The sequence below is a fragment of the Bubalus kerabau genome, chromosome 4 (genome assembly GCF_029407905.1).
Source record: "Bubalus kerabau isolate K-KA32 ecotype Philippines breed swamp buffalo chromosome 4, PCC_UOA_SB_1v2, whole genome shotgun sequence".
NCBI classification, from domain to species: domain Eukaryota; kingdom Metazoa; phylum Chordata; class Mammalia; order Artiodactyla; family Bovidae; genus Bubalus; species Bubalus kerabau.
Genome location: NC_073627.1, coordinates 171,404,472 through 171,427,550, shown reverse-complemented (window position 1 = coordinate 171,427,550; position 23,079 = coordinate 171,404,472). Strand labels below are relative to the sequence as shown.

General features: G+C 35.7%; 1 protein-coding gene across 5 annotated transcripts in view; it reads left to right on the top strand.

Annotated features, from left to right (window-relative positions):
- Nucleotides 1-16,504, top strand: part of PTBP3 (polypyrimidine tract binding protein 3) — a 91,000-nt gene extending 74,496 nt beyond the window's left edge. For all 5 annotated transcript variants that reach the window (XM_055579323.1, XM_055579324.1, XM_055579322.1 and 2 more), the window contains 7 exons: nt 997-1,074; nt 3,216-3,361; nt 3,605-3,638; nt 6,546-6,638; nt 7,373-7,589; nt 11,004-11,081; nt 11,216-16,504. In XM_055579323.1, the coding sequence (XP_055435298.1) occupies nt 997-1,074; nt 3,216-3,361; nt 3,605-3,638; nt 6,546-6,638; nt 7,373-7,589; nt 11,004-11,081; nt 11,216-11,348 (779 nt within the window). In that variant the 3' untranslated portion in view covers nt 11,349-16,504. The remainder of the gene's footprint in view (nt 1-996; nt 1,075-3,215; nt 3,362-3,604; nt 3,639-6,545; nt 6,639-7,372; nt 7,590-11,003; nt 11,082-11,215) is intronic.
- The last annotated feature ends 6,575 nt before the right edge of the window (nt 16,505-23,079 follow it).

The following is a 23,079-nucleotide window of genomic DNA, read 5'->3' as shown; positions in this document are numbered from 1 at the left end:
TGTCTCTTTTCCTTAGAATGCTCGTCTTCCACTTAAGTGTCCTGATACTCCCAGGCTCTCTTTTTAGCTTCCTTCATTTCTTGTCTCGTGCCCTAAATTTTTAGTGGAGTTCTTCTTCATATGGCTTTTACATTTATTTCTATATAGATGATTTACAAATCTGTATCTTGTAATAGTTAGAAATTCCGAGTTTACCCCCTCATTTCCACTTGTGGCATTGCCATATGAATGTCTTAGTATCACCTCGACCTTAATTTGTCCTAAATCAAATTGTTTTCTTAGTAATAATGATTCCACCATTTAGAGCTAACTCCTGTATTTGTTGATGGTGCACAGTCGCCAGGCTTCTAAATGGAGAAGGAGTATCAGCCTGTGTTTGGCATCTGGTACACGCTAAGCACTGCTTTTCACTTAATGTCCAGCTCAAGTTTTACTTGCTGAGAAGCCTTCCAACAGTCCCAGAGAGTCTTTGCAATCCCTTCTTCTTAGACCACTTGCAGTATATTTGTATTTAAACCTCTAGATCCTCAGCATGTGAATCTTCTATAATTCATAATTTTAGTTTGTAAAGCCTCTCAAAGGCAAGGATTTTTATTTCATATTTCTTTTTATCAGCACAGTACCCCAGCAGTACAGTATAGTTTAGTGAATATTTGATGATTTTTACATAGAAACAGTGCTCTAAATAAGGGCAGGAATATCAACCTAAATAACAAAACCAGATAAACTAAAACTAAGTAGCAAACTAATAACTCACAATGAAATACTAATAACATTCTAGCTGTAGTCTTGAGCCTTGAACCCAGTTGAAAGGGATTAGCCTCTGGAAGTGGCAGAGGCTCTTATACAACACAGCAAGGATCATCTGTTGGACAAATCTTTACTCCATGATAGAATCTCTTTGTCAACAGTATACCCTCATATGGCCATTTTATTGTGTTGATAACCATCTTTATAGAAGGTAGTGTATTTATTTCAGCTTCTCTTCCCCATTAGGTGCACCAGGAATCATTTCCTCACCATATGCAGGGGCTGCTGGATTTGCCCCCGCTATTGGATTTCCTCAAGCTACAGGTGACTCTTTTAAAGATGAAGTTGAAATGATTTCTTAATGATGATTTATATATTCTAGAACTTATCAAAATGAAAGATATGACCATGTTTGAAGGATTTACCAAAAAAGCATTACGTATATCAAGCATGGAAGTAGCTCATGGACAATAGACGGTTGTACAGCTTCCTTGTGTTTATAAATAATTCTCTCTGGTTTCATTCTCAACACTAAAATTCTATTATCTGTTCTGCATCATTTATACTTGCCATTGGCACAGATAACTATAGGTTGACTATATTAAATAACCTTAGGTTTATCTCTTTGGTTATTATATAAAATAGATGAGCTGCTTGCTGATAAGCAGCTCAATTACATGTTAAACAGACTTCTGTCTTACTTATCTTTGTGTCCTTACTGCCTTTAATGGCATTCAGTACTTATTATGCAGACAGCAAACATTTGAATTAATAAACATTAACTATTTTATCTGTAAGTACTTTTTTAAAAAAAAATTAATGGGTTTGGAAGATTACTATAGAGGATATGCATGCTGTTTTATTTCAGAAAAAAAATACATGTATACACATTTTTTTCTTTAGCTAATGAAAATAAGAGAGAGAACAATCAGTTAATACTTTGATAATGACTCTGACTCTTCCAAATAATAAACAAAATAAATTTGATAATAAGAAGAAAAAATACTTTATGGTTTTGTGCTTAAAGAAAATAATTGAGGTTGATGATTGGAAGAGTGATGCAATGTTAAGTCTAGTCTACATATTACCTTTATAGCTTCCAGCTGATCTGTGAATATAACTATTTTAAACTGCAGCATAGCTACTTTCTGACAGTGATCTTAGTATCCTCCCTTTCTAAGTCTGGGAATTGTAACTCTTCTCTTCAGGAGAGAGGATGAAGTTAACTAAAAAGAAAGTGATTTAAAAGGTTGAGATTTATTTAAGTTTTAGGATATTTGGTGGTTTTAAGACATTTTAACATATGTTTAATTAGTGAGTGATCTTATCTATCTCATTAAAATGAAGGCATTATACATTGTGTTTATGTATTTGAAGATCCCAAGAGTTATTGGAGGTAGTGATATATGGTTTCCTTCATTTTAGATATTTTTTTGACATGCTGTATCTATAAGACACCGTAGTAGATGGTAAAAAAGAGGAAAAAACTGCATAAAGAGGGCTCCTGAGTTGATAAGGCTTTCCAGGTATAATAGGAGGTATATGCACACACATGATTTGTGATGAAGTGGCCAGACTCTTTTATAAGGAATTTTGAACTTAAAGAATCAATACCTTAAAGAATTGGCTCATTTTACATCAGCTTGGAATTTTATTTTATATAGTTTTTAAGCTGAGAATACAAATGGTTGGACCTTAATAGGAAGTGTAGTGTTTTATGTATTGTATGTAATGTCAATATTCCAGTATTATAGGGCTTTCAGTAGCTTCTGCAATATCTAAGGGAATAGAGAGCTCTGAAAATTCTTGCTCCAAAAGAATATTGAATTCCATAAATTTGTTGTTGATGGTAATAATGTTTTACAAGGTTACAAAATTTTTTTCCCCATGCAGAATATATGTATACAGTTTACCTGTTGTAGATGTACAACCCAGTGATTTTTTAATAAATTTACAGAGATGTACAGTCATTACCACAGTCCAGTTTTAGAACATGCATTACTACCTAGCTTGCATATATGTGACTTCTGCTGAAGGGCTTTTAGAATGTGTGTGTATATATATATATATATACACACACACACACATATATATATGATTTAATGGTAGAAGTCAATATGAAAATTCATCTGCTTTAGAGAAATGTATTGGAATATATCTATTTCAAGAAATAGCAGAAGTACTGGTAGTTATAGACCCTTTTAAAAAACCTCATGGCTTTAAGACTGGTGAATTTGGTTGGTCTGCAAAGTGTTATATAAATAATAGAGTATTAAGTATGATAATGTCAACAAATGAGAAACTCTACCTCCAGAGTCTGGATTGACCTTTGTTATCCTTATGGTAGCTTTGAAGCATTTTCTTCTCTATTTTTGCTTTTGCATTCATTTGTTTTCTTAAGTCGCATCAAGTGTTATAATTCTCCAGATAACTAGAATGCAAAATGCTTCTGCTGTTTCATAAAGGTCTGTCAGTCCCAGCTGGACTAGGTCCCGGAGCGCTCGGTCCCCTCGCAATCACCTCCTCCGCTGTCACTGGAAGGATGGCCATTCCTGGGACTGGTGGTATGCCAGGAAATTCCGTTCTGCTTGTCACCAATCTTAATCCTGATGTAAGTTGGAAAGTATCATATGTAAAAAGTCTTTCAGGAGGAAATACTGTACCTTCTGACTTTGAGTTGAATTCAAATGGAAATGTTTAAGAATTTGAATTCAAGTTCATCACTAATATATATAAAGAAGCATGTAAAAAAGCAACACTTTAAACACAGTCAACTCTTGTTTTTACAAGTAAACTTTTAAAAAATTTTTAGTTAAATGAGACCCTTATATTTTGTGTTCTCCTTTTCAAACAGCTTATCACACCACATGGACTTTTTATACTATTTGGTAAGTAATTTCTTTTGCTTTGCTGTTTTTAGTTTTTTTTTTTTTAAGTTGGCTATGATGTGAATTGAGCCCATTGCATCATTCAGTAATACTTACTACTGCTGTGTGCCAATTAGAGTGAGGATAGAATAACAAGGAACATTTGTTAAGTGGTTATAGATAGAACAATGTTTTATAAAAAGGGAAATAGAGATTGTAATAAGAACATACAGCTGGAAGACCTAACCTTGCTGAGGGAATCAAAGGTGATGTACAGAGAAATGATAGTTAAGCTGACTTGTGAGAAGTGAAGCAGTGTTACGTCAGCCAGGCAGAAAGGGAGGGCAAATGTCCATTCACAGATACTGGCAGTGAGAGACAGAGCTCTTGCAACATGGAAATAAGGAAACTCAGTGGAGAGTATAAGGGAGAGACTTGTGGAAGCTGGACAGACGAATAGGGGGCAAGGCCATTAAGAGCTTTGTAAACTATATTAAGGAACTTGGTTTTTAACCTAAGAACAATGGGAATCCATAATGAGATTCAGATTTTAAAAATAATCCCTAGACTTTTTGATAGTGTACCTCTCTCAATTAAAAAAAAAATATTTAACATGTACTCCTAATCTATATATGATTAATTAATCATAAATTTCATCAATCTTTTACTGTACTCTGTATGTATAGTTTTATATTACAAACAGAAGTACAAGAACCATGAAGTAAGCGATGTTTAATATTTTAAAGATTTTTATTAATGAAAGTTTTTTAAATAAAAATCTTGTTAACATTTAGTGAGAAATAAGATTTAATATGCTTCATTATTTTCAAAAACCTTTTTCACTTTGAATCAGTATTCCAAAATCTGATTCTAAATTCACTTTATTTTTGTACTTGATGGTTGTCGTAACTGAAAAAGATACCTCATAAGGATACACGAGGAAATTCCCTGGCCGTCCAGTGGTTAGGACTCAGTGCTTCACTGCTAGGTTCTGGGTCCAGTCTCTGGGTGGGTAACTGAGCTCCCGCAAGTCACGTGACATGGCCAAGAAAACATTTTAATTGAAAAATATAAAAATGTGATATGAATGAAAGTGTTGCATTGTTGCTGTACTAATTATGATACTAGTTTTTTGGTCTAATCCACTAAATTTTGATGTATTTTACTTGGAAAAAGTTCCATGTTTCCTCTTGTTAAATTAGTTGATTTTGAAATCTATTGTATTAGAATAATGGGGCTAAAACTCACTAATCTTCATTTGAAAAAATTTTTAATAGAAATCGTTTCAAATTTTTTAAGTGGATAATAGGGTTTTTTTTTACAGTGTCTTTCAGATATAATTTACAGCCATACAATTCACTAACTTAGGTATACAACTCAGTGATTTTTAGTCAGTGTACAGAGTTGTGCAGCCATCACCAGAGTTCAATTTGAGAACATCTCTGTCACCCCACAGAGATACTTCATACTCAGGTGCAGTTTCTATAATAGTTTTAATTCATGATACATTTATATGATTATCAGTAACAAAATCATGTGTTCATGCTAATTTTCATATGACTCTTTAGTAGCCAGAGCACATTTCTTTCCAAAAATAGTTAATTTCTCACTAATTGAGAAAAAAATTACCCTCATCTTGAAATACAAATTGTATGTTATTTTTTAAAGGCTATTTATTTTGGCCAAGAGGGACAGGGAAGCCTGGTTTGTTGCAGTCCATGGGGGTGCAAAGAGTTGGACACTACTGAGCGACTGAGCAACAATATTTCAGCCACTTGTCATTTCTGAAAAGGACAGCAAATTTGGGATACTTACATATATATATATATATTTTTTTTTAGCTACTGTTTATCTCTCAGTTTAGTTGCTCGTAGGGGCTTGCCCATAAGATAACCAGTTCTCCTTTGTGTGCCCTGAAGATTGTCATAGTTGTTCTCTCATCCTGTTACACAGTATGGTAATGGTGCTACTGTTTAAGGATCTTATTTTTATGGTATTGGTGATACCCTGTTCCACATGAACTGCAATATATTTTAGCACACTAAATGGAAAAAGATGAGAAAATGTTCTTCACATTGTAGAAAATTTCCACCTATAATTTCTTGTATATGTTGAAAATTAGTAAAATGTAGTTTTTCATATTGGTTTATATAAACAAATCAGGATAAATAACAGTTTAGTATCCTCTTGGGCTTCCCCAATAGTTCAGTTGATAAAGAATCCACCTGCAATGCAAGAGACCCTTGTTTGATTCCTGGTTCGGGAGATCCACTGGAGAAGAGATAGGCTACCCACGCCAGTATTCTCCATAGGGTTACAAAGAGTCGGACACAACTGAGCGACTTTCACTTTCATTATCCTCCCACACCCCAGTGAATCATTTTGCCTGCTTTTTGGGATGTGGGACCCACTTTGGGGAACACTAGTATAGAAAAATTGGATGTAATGAGATCAATTTGGGAGGCTATTGTGATTGTCCAGTTGTGAAATAGTGATAATAGCTTCGATGGTAGGGAGGGTGGGAAAAGTGGACAAATGTGAGAGGTATTTAGGCCATAGAATCAATGAGTACTGGTAGTTGATAGGATGTCAGAACTTAGGGAAAGGAATAGGTCAAAAGATGACTCCCAGGTGTCTGACCAGAGCAAATACATGCATGATGATACTGTTTATCAAGAGAGTTCGTGAACACAGGAGGGGATGAAAAGGGGAGATGAATCGGTTTGGAATATATTAAATTTGAAGTATTTATGGGACAGCCACGTGAAGGGATTAATAAATCTAAAATATAGATACACATTTGGGAGCATATATATGAAATTGCTCAGGGAAAGCATATAGCATGAGAAAAGCTTTCTTTAAATATATTGGTAAAATTAATTGAACACTACAGTCAACACTAAAAAACTGTTTTGTCTTTTTAATTAGGAGTATATGGTGATGTACATCGAGTGAAGATAATGTTTAATAAGAAAGAAAACGCATTGGTTCAGATGGCAGATGCAAATCAAGCTCAACTAGGTACTAGTGATTAATAATAGTCCTTATTATATGTGCATATTATATGCTCCTTTTGTATGTGAATTTTCCTATGAAGTAAACTTACGGCTTAAGTAGAAAGAGTTCCTCTTTATGTTAGTATCTGCACTATTATTTGGATCTGCTTACATTTTAAGATGTAAAAATGTTTATAACTCTTTGAAGTGCATTTATCTGTTTGAACATATCATTGATGTTTAGAGCTTTGACTCTAAGATTTTTCCATTAGCTTTAAACTAATAAACATGACTTGTTTTCTTTCATTTGTTTGCTTGTTTGTTTTCCTTTTAAGTTTTCTAGAACTGTTGCTTAAAAGTTCATAATGATAGTGCAAGAAAGTGTCGTTTTGCTATCTCACCATTCATTATTATAGTGGCTGTTGAAATATACTAGTCAGATATTTGTTTTAAAAAGCTTTACTTGAGATTAATTTATTCAGTAGCCATTTCCTGAGCTCATGTTATATATTTCAGGCATTCTGAAACGTTTTAGCACTCTGCTAGGAAAATAGGTATTTTTTGTTGTATTGCTTTTCGTTAATGGTAAAACCAACTCATTTAATATATTTTCATATGTAAGAGTTTTTAAATTCAAAACTATTTAAGCCCTCAAACTGACAATATAATTTTAAATGACTAAATAAAAAGAATTATGATAGTTTTACAGAGACTCTACCTTAATACCCAGAATTTCCTTATTTTCTTCTTATGCACCAGCAATGAATCATCTGAGCGGTCAAAGACTTTATGGGAAAGTGCTTCGTGCTACACTGTCCAAGCATCAAGCAGTTCAGCTTCCTCGAGAGGGACAAGAAGACCAAGGTCTGACTAAGGATTTTAGCAATAGTCCTTTGCATCGCTTTAAAAAACCTGGCTCTAAAAACTTCCAGAATATTTTTCCTCCGTCAGCTACTCTGCATCTTTCCAACATCCCGTATGTATCTTAATTTGTTACTATTCATTTCAGTGATAAATAATCTAGAATATATGGTTTGGGGAGATAAAAACTGAAATTATTGTTAACGTAGTAGTAGAAATTCACTAATTGCTTGTCAGATGATTTATTTGCCATCTTGTCTTAAGAAGTTTATCCAAACTTACACTCCAAAAGTAAAGGTAGCAGTGTTTAAAATTTTTCTTTCCAAACAGGGAATTAGCAACTAGTTACCTTTCAGTTCTAGAAGGGCAAAATTACATGTATGCAGAGATATTCCATTGGTACAGACTTATTCATCCTTCTGTAGAAGTGAAGACCTTTCAGCAACAAGCATAGCAAAATCAAATAATTTATGTTTTTAAGAATTTGGTAAGCTTCCCAGGTGGCTCAGTGGTAAAGAATCTGCTTGCCAGTGCAGGAGGCACAGGAAACATAAGTTCAACCCCTGGGTTGGAAAGATCCCCTGGAGTAGGAAATGGCAGCCTTCTCCAGGATTCCTGCCTGGAAAATGCCATGGACAGAGAAGCCTGGTGGTCTACAGCTCATGGGGTTACAAAGAGTCAGAGGCACGCAAGAATTTGGTAAAACTGAATTCTCTCTTTTTTAACCTACAAGCCACATATATATCTAAAAGCTAGAAATTATGTTCTTATAACCAGTCTGTAGTAACCAGTGTTGTAGCAGACTTGTTCTTCAGTCATCATCTAGCTTAGACATTGACAGACTACAGCCCATGGGTCAAATCCACCTGTAAGGCCCATGAGCTAAGATCAGTTTTTACATTTTCAGTGGTTGAGGAAAAACAAAAGAATAATATTTCGTGATTTGAGAAAATTACATAAAATTTCACCTTCCATGAGAAAAGTTTCAGGGAACACAGCCACATTTATTGATTTATGTATTAGCTATGGGTGCTTTTGAGCCAATACGACAAAGCTGAATTGTTAGAATAGAGACTGTATGGTCATCAAAGCCTAAGAAATGTAAAACTGGAAATCCCAGTTTTAATTTGTGAAATCCTTGACCAAAAAAGATGACAGTTTTATATAACATGGAGGAGGATAGCTTTGGAAAGAAAGGGTAAAAGCTGGGGGGTATAGTTGTATGCCAGCATGTGTGTGAAAAGTTAAAAGGGAATGGAAAAGGGTACAGTTCTGGGACATTTCTGAAAATGAGAATGGCCATTGAATGGGAACAAAAAATAATTGTTTAAAATACTGTTGAATGCCCAGGCTCCTCACTAGTCTCCAGTTAGGCACATGGAGAAACTTTGCATCTGAATTGGGCAGTGGCTCAAGCCTTATGCCTTCCAGGCAACAAGAGGAGTCGCTTTAGAAAAAAAATCTCAATTATGTGCCTCTAGAAATTTAGCACCTCATTAATACAGAATGAGGGAGAGAGGCAACATATTTAAAGACTAAAGCAGGCTCCCTCTTAAGGACATTTATCCAGGAGCTGGTCTCAGGTTGTATGCTACACCGGACATGTAGGTAGGAGAAAGAATGTTAATGTATTTTTTAACCGTCTACCAAGTATCGGGCACTGTGCTGGTGTCTTACATGCATTACCTCATTTAATCTCCATAATAATCTTCTTTTTAAAATTGTGGTTAAATACATAGCCATTTTAACCACTTTTGAGTGTGTGTTTCAGTGTACACTCACATTATATACTTTCATAGTGTTCAACCGTCACGTGTATCCATCTGTAAATCCTTGTCATCATCTCAAATTGAAGCTCTGTATCCATTAGACAATATCTCTCTGTTTCTCTCTACCCTGTCCTTGGTATCCACCATTTTGTGTTCTGTCTTAGCAGTTTATCCATAATAACCCTTGGAGTAAAGGTTGTTAGTTTCATTTTAACACTGAAAGTGAGAGGCTCAGATTAAGTAACTTACTCAGGAGTGACATACCAGGTGAATATGAATTCGAATCTCTGTCCTAGCAGAGCCAGTTGTTGTTCTGTAAGACCATCCTTGCTGGTAGTTGTGAAATGACGAAGAGTCTACTTTTAGTCCATTGACTGTCATGTGCTAGACCACCGTATTAGTTGTCCACTGCTGTGTAACAGATCACTCCAAAACCCAACAGCTTAACACAATAGTAGATGTTCTTTATCTCAAACTGTTACTGTGAGTCAGGAATCCAGAAGTGGTTTAGGTTTTGGCTGATTCTCTTACAAAATAGCATCTGAAGGCTGTAATGGGGTTAGAGTCCACTTCCAAAGTGGCCCCCTCATATGCTTAAGTCAGTTCCTTGCCACAAAGACCTGTGCTAGGGCTACTTGACTGTCTTCATGAAAAGGCATCTGGTTTCTTCCTGAGCTAATCATTCAAGAAAGGGCAAGGTGGAAATCACAATGTCTCTCAGCCTCAGAAGTCACGTGTCATTTCTGTAATACCCTGAGGGTTACAGAGGACATCCTTATTCTGTATGGGAGAGGAGTACCCAAAGGGTATAAATACTAGGAGGTAAGTGTAATTGGGGGCTATTTTTGAACATGATTGGCGCATATACATGTTCGTAATTATCCTGAATGTAATTGAAAAGGTACTGGATTAGTACTAAAATATACCGGACTAGTAGTGGACTATAGAAGACAAATCAGAGCTAGGGAAGGGGCTTGGAAGTACTGCTGCTAAGTCGCTTCAGTTGTGTCCGACTCTGTGCGACCCCATAGACGGCAGCCCACCAGGCTCCCCCATCCCTGGGATTCTCTAGGCAAGAATACTGGAGTGGGTTGCCATTTCCTTCTCCAATGCATGAAAGTGAAAAGTCAAAGTGAAGTCGCTCAGTCGTGTCCAACTCTTAGCGACCCCATGGACTGCAGCCTACCAGGCTCCTCCGTCCATGGGATTTTCCAGGCAAGAGTACTGGAGTAGGGTGCCGTTGCCTTCTCCAATAATCCCATTGAAAGAGTAAATATAGAAAGATTTTCTTGTTCTTGAGGTACTGCCCATGTCTTATGCAAAAGAATTGAGACAACATTCCATTGTCTGAAGACATGCATGCATCAATCTTGAACATCTTTTTTTTTTTTTTTTTTTTTTTTTTTCTTTTGCGACTCTATGGAAAACCCACCAGGCTCCTCTGTCCATTGGATTTTCCAAGCAAGAATACTGGAGTGGGTTGCTCTTTCCTCCTCCAGGGGATCTTCCCAACCCAGGGATCAAACCCAAGTCTCCTGCATCTTCTGCATTGCAGGCAGATCTTTCACCACTAAGCCATTGCAGAAGCCCAACCTTAAAGATCTTTAAGGGCACTTGCAAATCATGTCTTCATTACATGGCTTTATACTCTTTGTAATGTGAGGTATTCTAGAGACCTGATGATGTCAGGAGTTAATCATTGCTTCATTTGAAAATTAGGGATAAGATAGTTGACTGTCTCTGTGATGATGTTTTCACAGCCCCTCTGTTACAGTAGATGACCTGAAGAATCTTTTCACAGAAGCTGGATGTTCAGTGAAGGCTTTTAAATTCTTCCAGTAAGTCCATTCTTTTAAAAAATACATGATTTGCAAATGTTTTTGGTAATTTAATGAAATCTTCTAGGGTTGGGGAAGAGGTTTGTAGGTAAAATTAATTCTGTGTACTTTTTCTGTTTCTTCTGCCACTTTAGGAAAGATCGCAAAATGGCACTCATTCAGTTGGGATCTGTGGAAGAAGCAATCCAGGCCCTCATTGAGCTTCATAACCATGACCTTGGAGAAAATCATCACCTCAGAGTTTCCTTCTCAAAATCTACAATCTGACTTTTCTTTGAATTTTTCTCCTAAGACTGGACCATAATTTCAGTAAAACCTTCAGACATAGACTGAAGCAGCTCAAGACCAATTCTGCCTCTCTTTCAAAAATAACTCTTTCTGACTTTGATGTTAAAGTATATTAAAAAAATCAAGGGATGTTCTCTTTTCCCATTTCTCCCCTCTGCCAGTACGTCATCAGAGGCGTGTTTTTCCTTTGTACCATTGTTTCTAAAAATGAAAATAATCTTCAGGAAAAAATTTTTTTCCAATAATTAATTCCCTGTATTAAATTGAATTTCAAGAGGACAGACTTTCTTTTAATTTGGGTCCAGATCAGCCTTATACAACATTTCTAAACTCCTTTGTACTTTGAAAAATTTAAACATACAGACTTTTAAAATTACTTGACATAAGTAATTTAAATGACCTACAACCAGGTTTTTAACTTTATGATTCAGAAGTTTGAGTCCTGTAGGAAACTATGTTCTCTTATAAGTTACAACAGTTATTTGGCATATATTGATACTTATTATACATAAATGGGATTGTATTGGAAGCAAATTGATAAACTTGCATGTTTTCTTTCAATTATTTTTTTCCCACTGTAAGACACTCCTTTGCATATCTTTAACTTTTTAAAACTATTTGGAGAATGAAATGTCTCAACTGTCTCCAGGGAAATTATGTGGAATCCAACCAGGATCTATTAAGGGTCAGAATAATTCATTTTATTTGGGAAAATCATGGTTTAAATTTCACAATGACAGTTGCCTAGTAATATGATCTTGGAAAATTTAAAAAGAAAAATAATCCTACTTATAAACTACTTTTTTACAGTTGTTTTCAGAAAAAAAAAGTTTACAGTCTTAAAGGAAAATATTCAGGTCTATCATATGGTTTGACAGATTTTTTAAAAGTTATTTTTGGTAAAGTCTTCTTTTAGAAAAAAAATTAATCTCAAGGGTTTTTTGTACCACTATAATCTCTAATACTTATTCAGAATTACTGTGTATTTACTTAATTTCCTATTATGTGCCTTATTATGTGCTTATGATATAATAGGTTAGAGTTTTATCTAAGTATCTTAAAAGCTATATTGTCGGCTTGGTGAGCATTTGTTTTTTCTTTCCTTGTTTTGGCAAGAATTTTAAAGTGTTTTTTTTTTTTAATTGCAATTTTAAGTGATTTTTCAAGAAGTAATAGTTTCTATTCAAATTTTTGGTGCTTTGGTGTAGAGGTGGGGTGGGGAAGGGTTAAATGGTTTTGGGAATAACTCAGTGCACACCTGTAGGCCTCTTCATATTGTGACCAGCAGTGGTCATTGCGGTTATAGCATACCAGTTGGGGGCTATAAAATGCAGTCTCCGTTTCTGGATCTTGTCTAATCTTTATCCATTAGAATTTGTCTCAGGATTGCTTGGTTTTTGTCATATACTCAAGTGAGAACTTGCTTTTCTTGGTTAATGAAGCTCAGTACTGAGTGAGTGCCCACATAGGTGGTGTATGAGGAGTGGGTTCTTTCTCATACTCTGTCCCTCTCTCTCTTCAGTTGAATGTAAGCATACATTTTAATGTTGTTTCAGTGACTGTATAATGTAAAATTGTTTCTTTTAAATTAGATACTTTGCATTGATTACTTATTCCTTCAGTGCTTGAGTAGATTTTTTAAAGCAGAATTTGTTAAAAGGGTCGTTTTTGTCTATTCCTTTTTCACTTTTCTCAGATTCTCAGAGTGGCTCATCTCACCTTTTAGAAGAATATCTCAATCTCTTATTGTATTCCAGCCATTAAATTAAACAGGCAAGTTTTAACAAAAACAATTTTGCAAAAATATTCGGAGAATACAAAAGACATTCTGGATTGTTCAAAAGCAAAATTCCCTCAACGCTGAGCAACAATTAGTCGGTAGAAAATGAAGGACACTAAATTGAGACCTTTTGAATGGATCAGTTTTAGTATTGGCTGATAGATATAATCATTTATCTAGTTTTTTTTTTTTTCACATATAAAATATATTTTTACCAAAACACTGAGTAAGAGGGAAGGGAGAAAAACCAATTTCTTTAAGAAATCACTCCAAGTTTGCTTCATTTTTTCCTTCTTTACAAGCACTATTGTAATTTTCAGTTATATTTTAAATTGGAATTTTTTTTCTTTTTGAGTTAGGAATTACTGTGTACTTTCAATGCATGATTCTCATAACATTCAGTGTAAGTGTAGCAGAAGTGTAGCAGAAGGGAGATCATAAATGGTGTTGAATGTAATTTTGAAGTAGGAAATGGCCTTTATATTTGAGAGAGAACATTTGAATCCTTTTCAGGGCTTTGTGTGTGTGTGTGTGTGTGTGTGTATAGATGAGTGTATATACATACATACACTCCTCTAATGTTGTACATACATATGTACATTACATACATCTTAAATTATTGACCAAAAACATTAATCAAATTAAGATTTGGAAAAGTGAGATATTCTTATTTAAAATAGTGTGTTCAAAACCATCAATTTGTGTCTAAAATTAGCTGTAGCACATGGATGTTGTCCATATTGGGCTCTTTGCTCTTTGAATTATAGAGGTCTACAGTATTTGTGTTGACATAGTTTCTGTAAAAAGATTTAAAAATATCAGGGCAGTGAAAAAACTAGATCTTTGTATTTTTTGTTTTGGCATGCAGTTAGTTGATACCTGCTAAGCAATGTTTTGTTGTTGTTGAGCTGTCATAGTATCCTATTTTAAAGTTTATTTACTTTATTTCCAGGAGAATTGTCTTATTTTTGGAGGTGTCTGACTTTGACACAAATTATATATATTCAGGACTTTTAAAAATAGCAGTACAAAATGAATAACCAACAAAAACCCATAGTATGAAACTCTGAAAAAAAAATAGCAGTACACATTAAATGGTAGCAATTTATGCCAAAAAGTTTTACTTTGAGATTTAAATAACTTGCATAGTAGTAAATTGTGTTTTGTGTGAGATACAAATAGGAAAATAAGCTTAATAATTTGATAACTGACTGGAAAGTATCAGAATTGCCCAGTAGTTCCTACAGAATGCAGTAAATTCTTTAAGGCTAAGTTGTGATGTTACTTGCAGTAATGTTTCTGATTTTGTTGTTGAAAGTTGGCAAATCTCACAGTTTTTAGAGACACAGTTTTTGCCTGCCTGATTCCTTATGGAAGCAGTGTTTCTTTGGCTCCACCTAGTATGGTCATCATAGGTTCTGCTTCAGTTGATTAGAAGTAGTGCCCATGAATGTCTCTGTTCAGTTTTATATAAACTTTTGGAAACTTCCATGTTATTAAGCAGGCAGGTTATGCACTGATTGTATTATCATGTAATTCCCCTTCTGTTCCCACTAAATATTTTTTGGACGAAAGATGACAAGCTCAGAAGTATGTGTCCCCTGCCCGCAGTGAGTCACTTAAAAACCCTGTTTGCCAAATTGTCAGGCTGTCTCTAGTGTGCACTGCTATTTTTAAAACCAAAAAGACAGCATGACTATGGGTAAAAGCGTTCTTAACCTTTCCTTTGTCTTGATCTGTTATTAACAAGAATAAAACTGCCAGATTTAAAATAATCTACTATTGTGCTAAAAAGAAATACCATTAGATTGCACAAAACTTTTCCCTTAAAGAAAATGTAATTCAGCTGTGTTACTATCTAGAAGACTATTTGCAGTCTTTTTTCAGAGCAAATTTTAACAGCTAGTTGTGAATGGTTTAAAAAATAGAAAATTACTAAAATATCAGTTTGGGGGGTTTTATAGAGAGAGAAGAACGAAAGAAACAGGACCAAAGTGTATGTGCCTTCTTCAGTAGTCTTAATTGATCTTTCTTCCTATTTGAGGTTTAGGTGGTAGTATCAACATTCTGGTTTTCAGGAAATGCATACTATATAATTTTAAAAGAATGTTATCCCACAGACCATTCTTTCAAGGAAACAGTTGTAACTGTAAAATGAATTCTCAGTTATGCTTTTTGCCTTCCTCACATAATATTCATAGCATGTGCAGGTCCAAGAACAGAGCTGCTTGGAGTCTTTGTGGTAGTCATCTTCATTTCTGTAACCTGAGGCATGTGTTCCAGAGAACAGGGGTATTTTTCTGGCCCAGTGACCTTGGTGATAATAGTCATGGTTGAAAGCTGCTTATGGCAAGCTGAAATCAGCACTGTAAACAGATTTTTGTTGTTGTTTTTAGGTTATTTTTTAGTTCTTGAATCTGTGTAGTAGTTGTAATAATAAATATTTAAATAACTATTTTTGATGTCATTTAAAAAATCATACTCTGGCCTTTTTTCCCTTTACCATTGATACCCAGATCTTTAAAAAAATTCATCCCACATCCAAAAAGTACTAATTATAAAGATTGCTAACCAAGCAGAGTTTTGCATCAAAATGTCACCTCATTGCTCTGACCAAAGACTGACTGTTCTGGTTTTGACTCCTTTCTGTTAAGCATTTTTTCCCAAGCTCCTTTCTGAAAGAAGACCCAGTGCAAAGCGGCCTTTACTTTCTATTTCCTATCGGTGAATAGACTACTTAGAGAAAATGGGAGTTTAAATGTGAACAGAATGGATTAGATGATAAGGGTTCGATGGGCATTTTCAGTACTGTATTTAAGAAAAAAAAAAAAATAGCACAGCTAGGAGCCTCTGACATTGTCTCGTGTTTTATGTGGTCTGTTCATAAAATTCCCTTTTTCAGTTTATAAGAATGTTCATCTAACAGAAGTAAATGCTGTAAATATTTGTAACAACATTTTTTTAAACCAGGCCAAAAAAAGGGGGGGGAAAGCGGTTTTAGGGAACAAGTTGACATATAAAGTGGTTTTATATAAAACATCAATTGTCTTGTATATTTTGATAAGCTGCAGTACCAGCTTTCATTTGTAACACAGTTTGTGGCTTTGGAAGAAAAGGATTCTGTGATTGTTGAAGTGAATCATGTTATAAATGCAAAGAGACGATAAAATATTAAAAAACATATTTTCTAAGTGCGTAGTGCATGGTTAATTAAAGCTTCTGTACACTACAGTATATTCCATTTTCGTTCAGTTTGTATATTTGCTGACTATTGATATCTCTACTCTTTTCCTAACAAGTATAGCATTGTAGCATGCCTTTTAATAAATGTCATGACATCTGTACTCTCTTAAAATATTTCTGTGTTCTTGTCTGTACTTTGGGTTTTCCCTTGTCTTACCTGTAATTCTAATGATGTCATATTTTCTTTTCTTTCTCATAACCATCCATCTAAACTTGTTACAGCATAGCAAGCACATGTGCACACAGCTTTAAAAACTAAACGACCCTAAGTTTGCTGATCATCTCTTTTTTAGTTCAGGAACAGTTCTCATTTTGAGAAACAAAGTGCTTTTCTAATCATCCTACAAGTAGCTTTGTAAATGGCACACTCCCTCTGTATAAGTACACGTTGGTATATTTGCATGAATGCTGTCTTTTGCTCTCTGTGTATATATCTCTCTCTCCTTTCTGTCTGTCTCTTTCAGACACACAGACAATATATGTACACTGCCAAACAAGAGTTGGAACATTTTTTCCAGTTTTTGGCTTCCCTAGGGAGCTAATACACATAAATTTTGAGACATGAGGTGTGATCTCAAACCAAGTTTGTGTTCTTTTCAATTAAAGGGTAGCATAGTTACCAGCTGCCTATATATTTCTTTTCCATAGACAAAAATGTTTTATTTTTAGGTTCTTTAAAGTATTATTGGATTTTGGGAGTCTAAGCAGTCATTTATTTTAATCTTTTATTCTTGGATTTTTCGGAAGTGGGAATTTATGTGTGTGTGATTATTTTTAATGGCATAGAAGACTCTACTACTGATCTTTGCTTGCTCATCTAAAAATCGATTGTCTCCATGAATGTAACTAGGTCAATTTTTTTTTTTTTTTTTTTTTTTTTAGATCTAGAGGCATTTTTATCAGGGAAAGATAAAATAACCCTATGGCCAAAACAGTTTTTGTAAACTTCTATAAACTATCACTTCATGGGAAATGGATGGGGAAACAGTGTCAGACTTTTTTTTTTGGGCTCCAAAATCACAGCAGATGGTGATTGCAGCCATGAAATTAAAAGACTCATGCTCCTTGGAAGAAAAGCTACGACAAACCTAGATAGCATGTTAAAAAGCAGAGACATTACTTTGCCAACAAAGGTCCGTCTAGTCAAGGCTTTGGTTTTTCCAGTGGTCATGTATGGATGTAAGAGTTGGACTATAAAGAAAGCTGAGCACCGAAGAATTGATGCTTTTGAACTGTGGTGTTGGAGAAGACTCTTGAGAGTCCTTTGGACTGCAAGGAGGTCCAACCAGTCCATCCTAAAGGAGATCAGTCCTTGGTGTTCATTGGAAGGACTGATGCTAAAGCTGAAACTCCAGTGCTTTGGCTACCTCATGTGAAGAGTTGACTCACTGGAAAAGACCCTGATGCTGGGAGGGATTGGGGGCAGGAGGAGAAGGGGATGACAGAGGATGAGATGACTGGATGGCATCACTGACTCGATGGACATGAGTTTGAGTGGACTCCGGGAGTTGGTGATGGACAGGGAGGCCTGGCGTGCTGCGATTCATGGGGTCACAAAGAGTCAGACACGACTGAGCGACTGAACTGATAAACTTGTTTAACCATGAAATGCTTATTTACACAGCAGAGGCCTATAACCATCACTGAGTCACACACAGTCTTGAGTGTAAATGTATCTAAGAGCCCATGTAGTTCAATTTCCACCTTTTAAAAATGAGCGGCTCAAGGAAGTGACTTGCCCAAGGCAACATGGCAGTTACTGGCAGAGTCTGGACTAAACCCAGGTCTCCTTGACATGATCCAGCACTGTCCATTGCAGCCTGGCATTGCAGTTCTGTTCTGCCAAGTGATGTGAGTTCAATCTTAAAGGTCTATACATGGGATTGGGGTGCTTATGTACTTTTCAGGGAACTGTCAAGACCAATTTAAAGAAACTGCATATGTAATGGGGGTGTTAATTTGTGCCAAAGAGTAAAAATTCTTACCTATTTCTGAAAACAAAAAGTGTAATTTCAAGTTGGAAATTTGAAAAAGCTAACTTTTAAAAAATGTAGTTGCTATATGTATTAATTTGCTAGAGCTGACATAACAAAGTACCACAGCCTGGGCAGCTTAACCAACAGAAATGTGTTTTCTTACAGTTGTAGAGGTTACTATTGGATTAGGGTCCACCTGGTTCCAAACAGGAAAAGGAGTCCGTCAAGGCTGTATATTGTCACCCTGCTTATTTAACTTATATGCAGAGTACATCATGTGAAACACTGGGCTGGAAGAAGCACAAGCTGGAATCAAGATTGCCAGGAGAAATATCAATAACCTCAGATAGGCAGATGACACCACACTTAGGGCAGAAAGTGAAGAGGAACTAAAAAGCCTCTTGATGAAAGTGAAGGAGGAGAGTGAAAAAGTTGGCTTGAAGCTGAACATTCAGAAGACTAAGATCGTGGCATCTGGTCCCATCACTTCATGGGAAATAGATGGGGAAACAGTGTCAGACTATATTTTTTGGGGCTCCAAAATCACTGCAGATGGTGATTGCAGCCATGAAATTAAAAGACGCTTAGTCCTTGGAAGGAAAGTTATGACCAACCTAGATAGCATGTTTAAAAGCAGAGACATTACTTTGCCAACAAAGGTCCGTCTAGTCAAGGCTATGGTTTTTCCAGTAGTCATATATGGATGTGAGAGTTGCATGGTGAAGAAAGCTGAGCGCCAAAGAATTGATGCTTTTGAACTGTGGTGTTGGAGAATACTCGTGTGTGTCCGTTGGACTGCAAGAAGATCCAACCAGTCCATCCTAAAGGAGATCAGTCCTGGATGTTCATTGGAAGGACTGATGCTAAAGCTGAAACTCCAATGCTTTGGCCACTTCATGCAAAGAGTTGACTCACTGGAAAAGACCCTGATGTTGAGAGGGATTGGGGGCAGGAGGAGAAGGGAACAACAGAAGATGAGATGGCTGGATGGCATCACCAACTCGATGGACATGGGTTTGGGTAGACTCCGGGAGTTGGTGATGGACAGGGAGGCCTGGTGTGCTGTGATTCATGGGGTCACAAAGAGTCAGACATGACTGAGCGACTGAACTGAACTGAATCTGACCCCATTGAGCTGTTAATTAGCTCTTTCAAGGCTCTATCTCCAAATACAGTTACATTCTGAGATACTGGGGGTTCGGATTTCAGTAGAAGAATTTTAAGGGGACACAATTCAGCTCACCAAGTACTGATTGTACCAGAATTAAGCTATGTGCTGGGAAAGATAATGAAAAGTTAGAGATATCATGATTTACCTTTTAAGAACTGTGTAATCTAGTAGAAATGTCAGCCTAAATCCATAAGTCAAATAGCCTTGAACTCTTGCCTTCAATGGGAACCTCCCCAAAGGGATCATGAGGCTTCTCTAGGCCATTCTAATCAGAATATATATATGGCTAAAGCTATCCTACAGCTAATTATGAACATGTAGGAACACATACTGTGTGATAGCTATCTCTAGAAAGTAAGCCATTTCAGGACAGTGATCATTTCTAAGACATATGCCATTACATGAAGAACAATTGTAGAAACAACACTATCAAACAAGCTGTACCAATTTTTAATGCCCAATATTTGCAGATAATTAAACTGAGATGCTGTTAGGGATAGTTGGAAGTATTAAACCCGCCTTGTTTACTCTCTGTGTGGTTGTACATCAGTGAATTTTTTTCTATGCCACTTCTGGTGGATTCTTCACTATATGTTTCTGTTAATTTATGTTGAGCTGATAAAATTCTAATCATTTTCTTAGAATGACCACATTTATAATCATAGGGTTCTGATACAGAATTCCTACCTCTGCTAGTATAAAAAAGTATAATTAAATAGAAAAAAATTAGTGAGTCTAATGTCCCATGGAGATCTGTATTTTCTTCATTCCTTTCTTTGTTCTAAGGATATACACGGGGTAACAGGATAAGATTCAGTGGTTTTGTTGGAGTAAGTTGCACATCGTTTGATTAAGTAAAGCACCTATATCCTTGCTCTATGCCTAAAAGGGGATTACCCCAGTCCTTGATCCTGCAGAAAACAAGTGTTAAATTCTAACCTGTTAAGAGATTGTTTTTAGCCAAATGAAAGCCAGTATTAGTTACATAAATGTTAGACAATCACATTAGGGCAACAGGCACTGTGAGAAAGAAGTTCATAAAGATGTATTTTTATAGTGGAATACTTTATACAAGTGAACACAGTAAAGCTACATAAAAGCTACAGGAAAGAATCTCACGAATGTGATGTTAAAGGGAGCCATACAAAAAATGAATATATAATGTATAATTCTATTTATATCAAGTTCAGAAACAGGTAATTGAGGGCATGAGGAGAGGTTTCTGATGCGTGGTTAATATTTTTAAAATTTTGTTCCAGTTATCCTGGAGTGCTTACTTTCTGATAATTCATTGAGCTTGTACGCTTAAACTTTGTGCATTTATTTGGGTATTATGTCAATTTAAAAGAATTTGAAAAATGGTTATAATTGAGCAAGGAGCTGTAAACCATTTTGTTTACTTCTTAAGTCAGCTGATTATTCTACCCAGGAGGGCCATTTTATAAAGTACTCAAGATACTATGTACTGAGTCTCATCATGACACTCTTCTACATCTATATATTGCATTTCTGTGACCATGGCATACCTATGGGAAAAGTGTTTCTCTGACAACACAAAAAAAAAAACACAGTGTTTTCAAATAAATGTTACCTTTTTGAATGGTTTTACACCCCACTAGATTCAGAAAAGATTTCAGTAATACATTTTAGTTTTGTTTTTGCAAATAAAAGCCGAATCTGATGGCCTATCTAATATCTAACTCCTTACACACTTCCATCAAGAAAAGCCAGAAAAACCTACCTAGCTCCCTGGCACCCTAAGAGGAGACTTTATACAAAAGTCTTGGCAGAAAGCTATATATGACAAACCCACAGCAAACATTATCCTCAATGGTGAAAAATTGAAAGCATTTCCTCTCAAGTCAGGAACAAGACAAGGATGCCCACTTTCACCATTACTATTCAACATAGTTTTGGAAGTTTTGGCCACAGCAATCAGAGCAGAAAAAGAAATAAAAGGAATCCAAATTGGAAAAGAAGAAGTAAAACTCTCACTGTTTGTAGATGAGATGATATGATCCTCTACATAGAAAACCCTTAAGACTCCACCAGAAAATTACTAGAACTAATCAATGAATATAGTAAAGTTGCAGGATATAAAATCAACACACAGAAACCCCTTGCATTCCTATATACTAATAATGAGAAAATAGAGAAATTAAGGAAACAACTCTATTCACCATTGCAATGAAAAGAATAAAATACTTAGGAATATAACTACCTAAAGAAACTAAAGACCTATATATAGAAAACTATAAAACACTGGTGAAAGAAATCAAAGAGGACACTAATAGATGGAGAAATATACCATGTTCATGGATTGGAAGAATCAATATAGTGAAAATGAGTATACTACCCAAAGCAATTTATAGATTCAATGCAATCCCTATCAAGCTACCAATGGTATTCTTCACAGAGCTAGAACAAATAATTTCACAATTTGTATGGAAATACAAAAAACCTCGAATAGCCAAAGCTATCTTGAGAAAGAAGAATGGAACTGGAGGAATCAACCTGCTTGACTTCAGGCTCTACTACAAAGCCACAGTCATCAAGACAGTATGGTACTGGCACAAAGACAGAAATATAGATCAATGGAACAAAATAGAAAGCCCAGAGATAAATCCACGCACATATGGACACCTTATCTTTGACAAAGGAGGCAAGAATATACAATGGATTAAAGACAATCTCTTTAACAAGTGGTGCTGGGAAAACTGGACAACCACTTGTAAAAGAATGAAACTAGAACACTTTCTAACACCATACACAAAAATAAACTCAAAATGGATTAAAGATCTAAATGTAAGACCAGAAACTATAAAACTCCTAGAGAACATAGGCAAAACACTCCGACATACATCACAGCAGGATCCTCTATGACCCACCTCCCAGAATATTGGAAATAAAAGCAAAAATAAACAAATGGGACCTAATTAAACTTAAAAGCTTCTGCACAACAAAGGAAATTATAAGCAAGGTGAAAAGACAGCCTTCAGAATGGGAGAAAATAATAGCAAATGAAGCAACTGACAAACAACTGATCTCAAAAATATACAAGCAACTCCTACAGCTCAATTCCAGAAAAATAAATGACCCAATCAAAAAATGGGCCAAAGAACTAAATAGACATTTCTCCAAAGAAGACATACAGATGGCTAACAAACACATGAAAAGATGCTCAACATCACTCATTATCAGAGAAATGCAAATCAAAACCACTATGAGGTACCATTTCATGCCAGTCAGAATGGCTGCGATCCAAAAGTCTACAAGCAATAAATGCTGGAGAGGGTGTGGAACCCTCTTACACTGTTGGTGGGAATGTAAACTAGTACAGCCACTATGGAGAACAGTGTGGAGATTCCTTAAAAAACTGGAAATAGAACCGCCTTATGACCCAGCAATCCCACTTCTGGGCATACACACTGAGGAAACCAGAAGGGAAAGAGACACGTGTACCCCAATGTTCATCGCAGCACTGTTTATAATAGCCAGGACATGGAAGCAACCTAGATGCCCATCAGCAGATGAATGGAT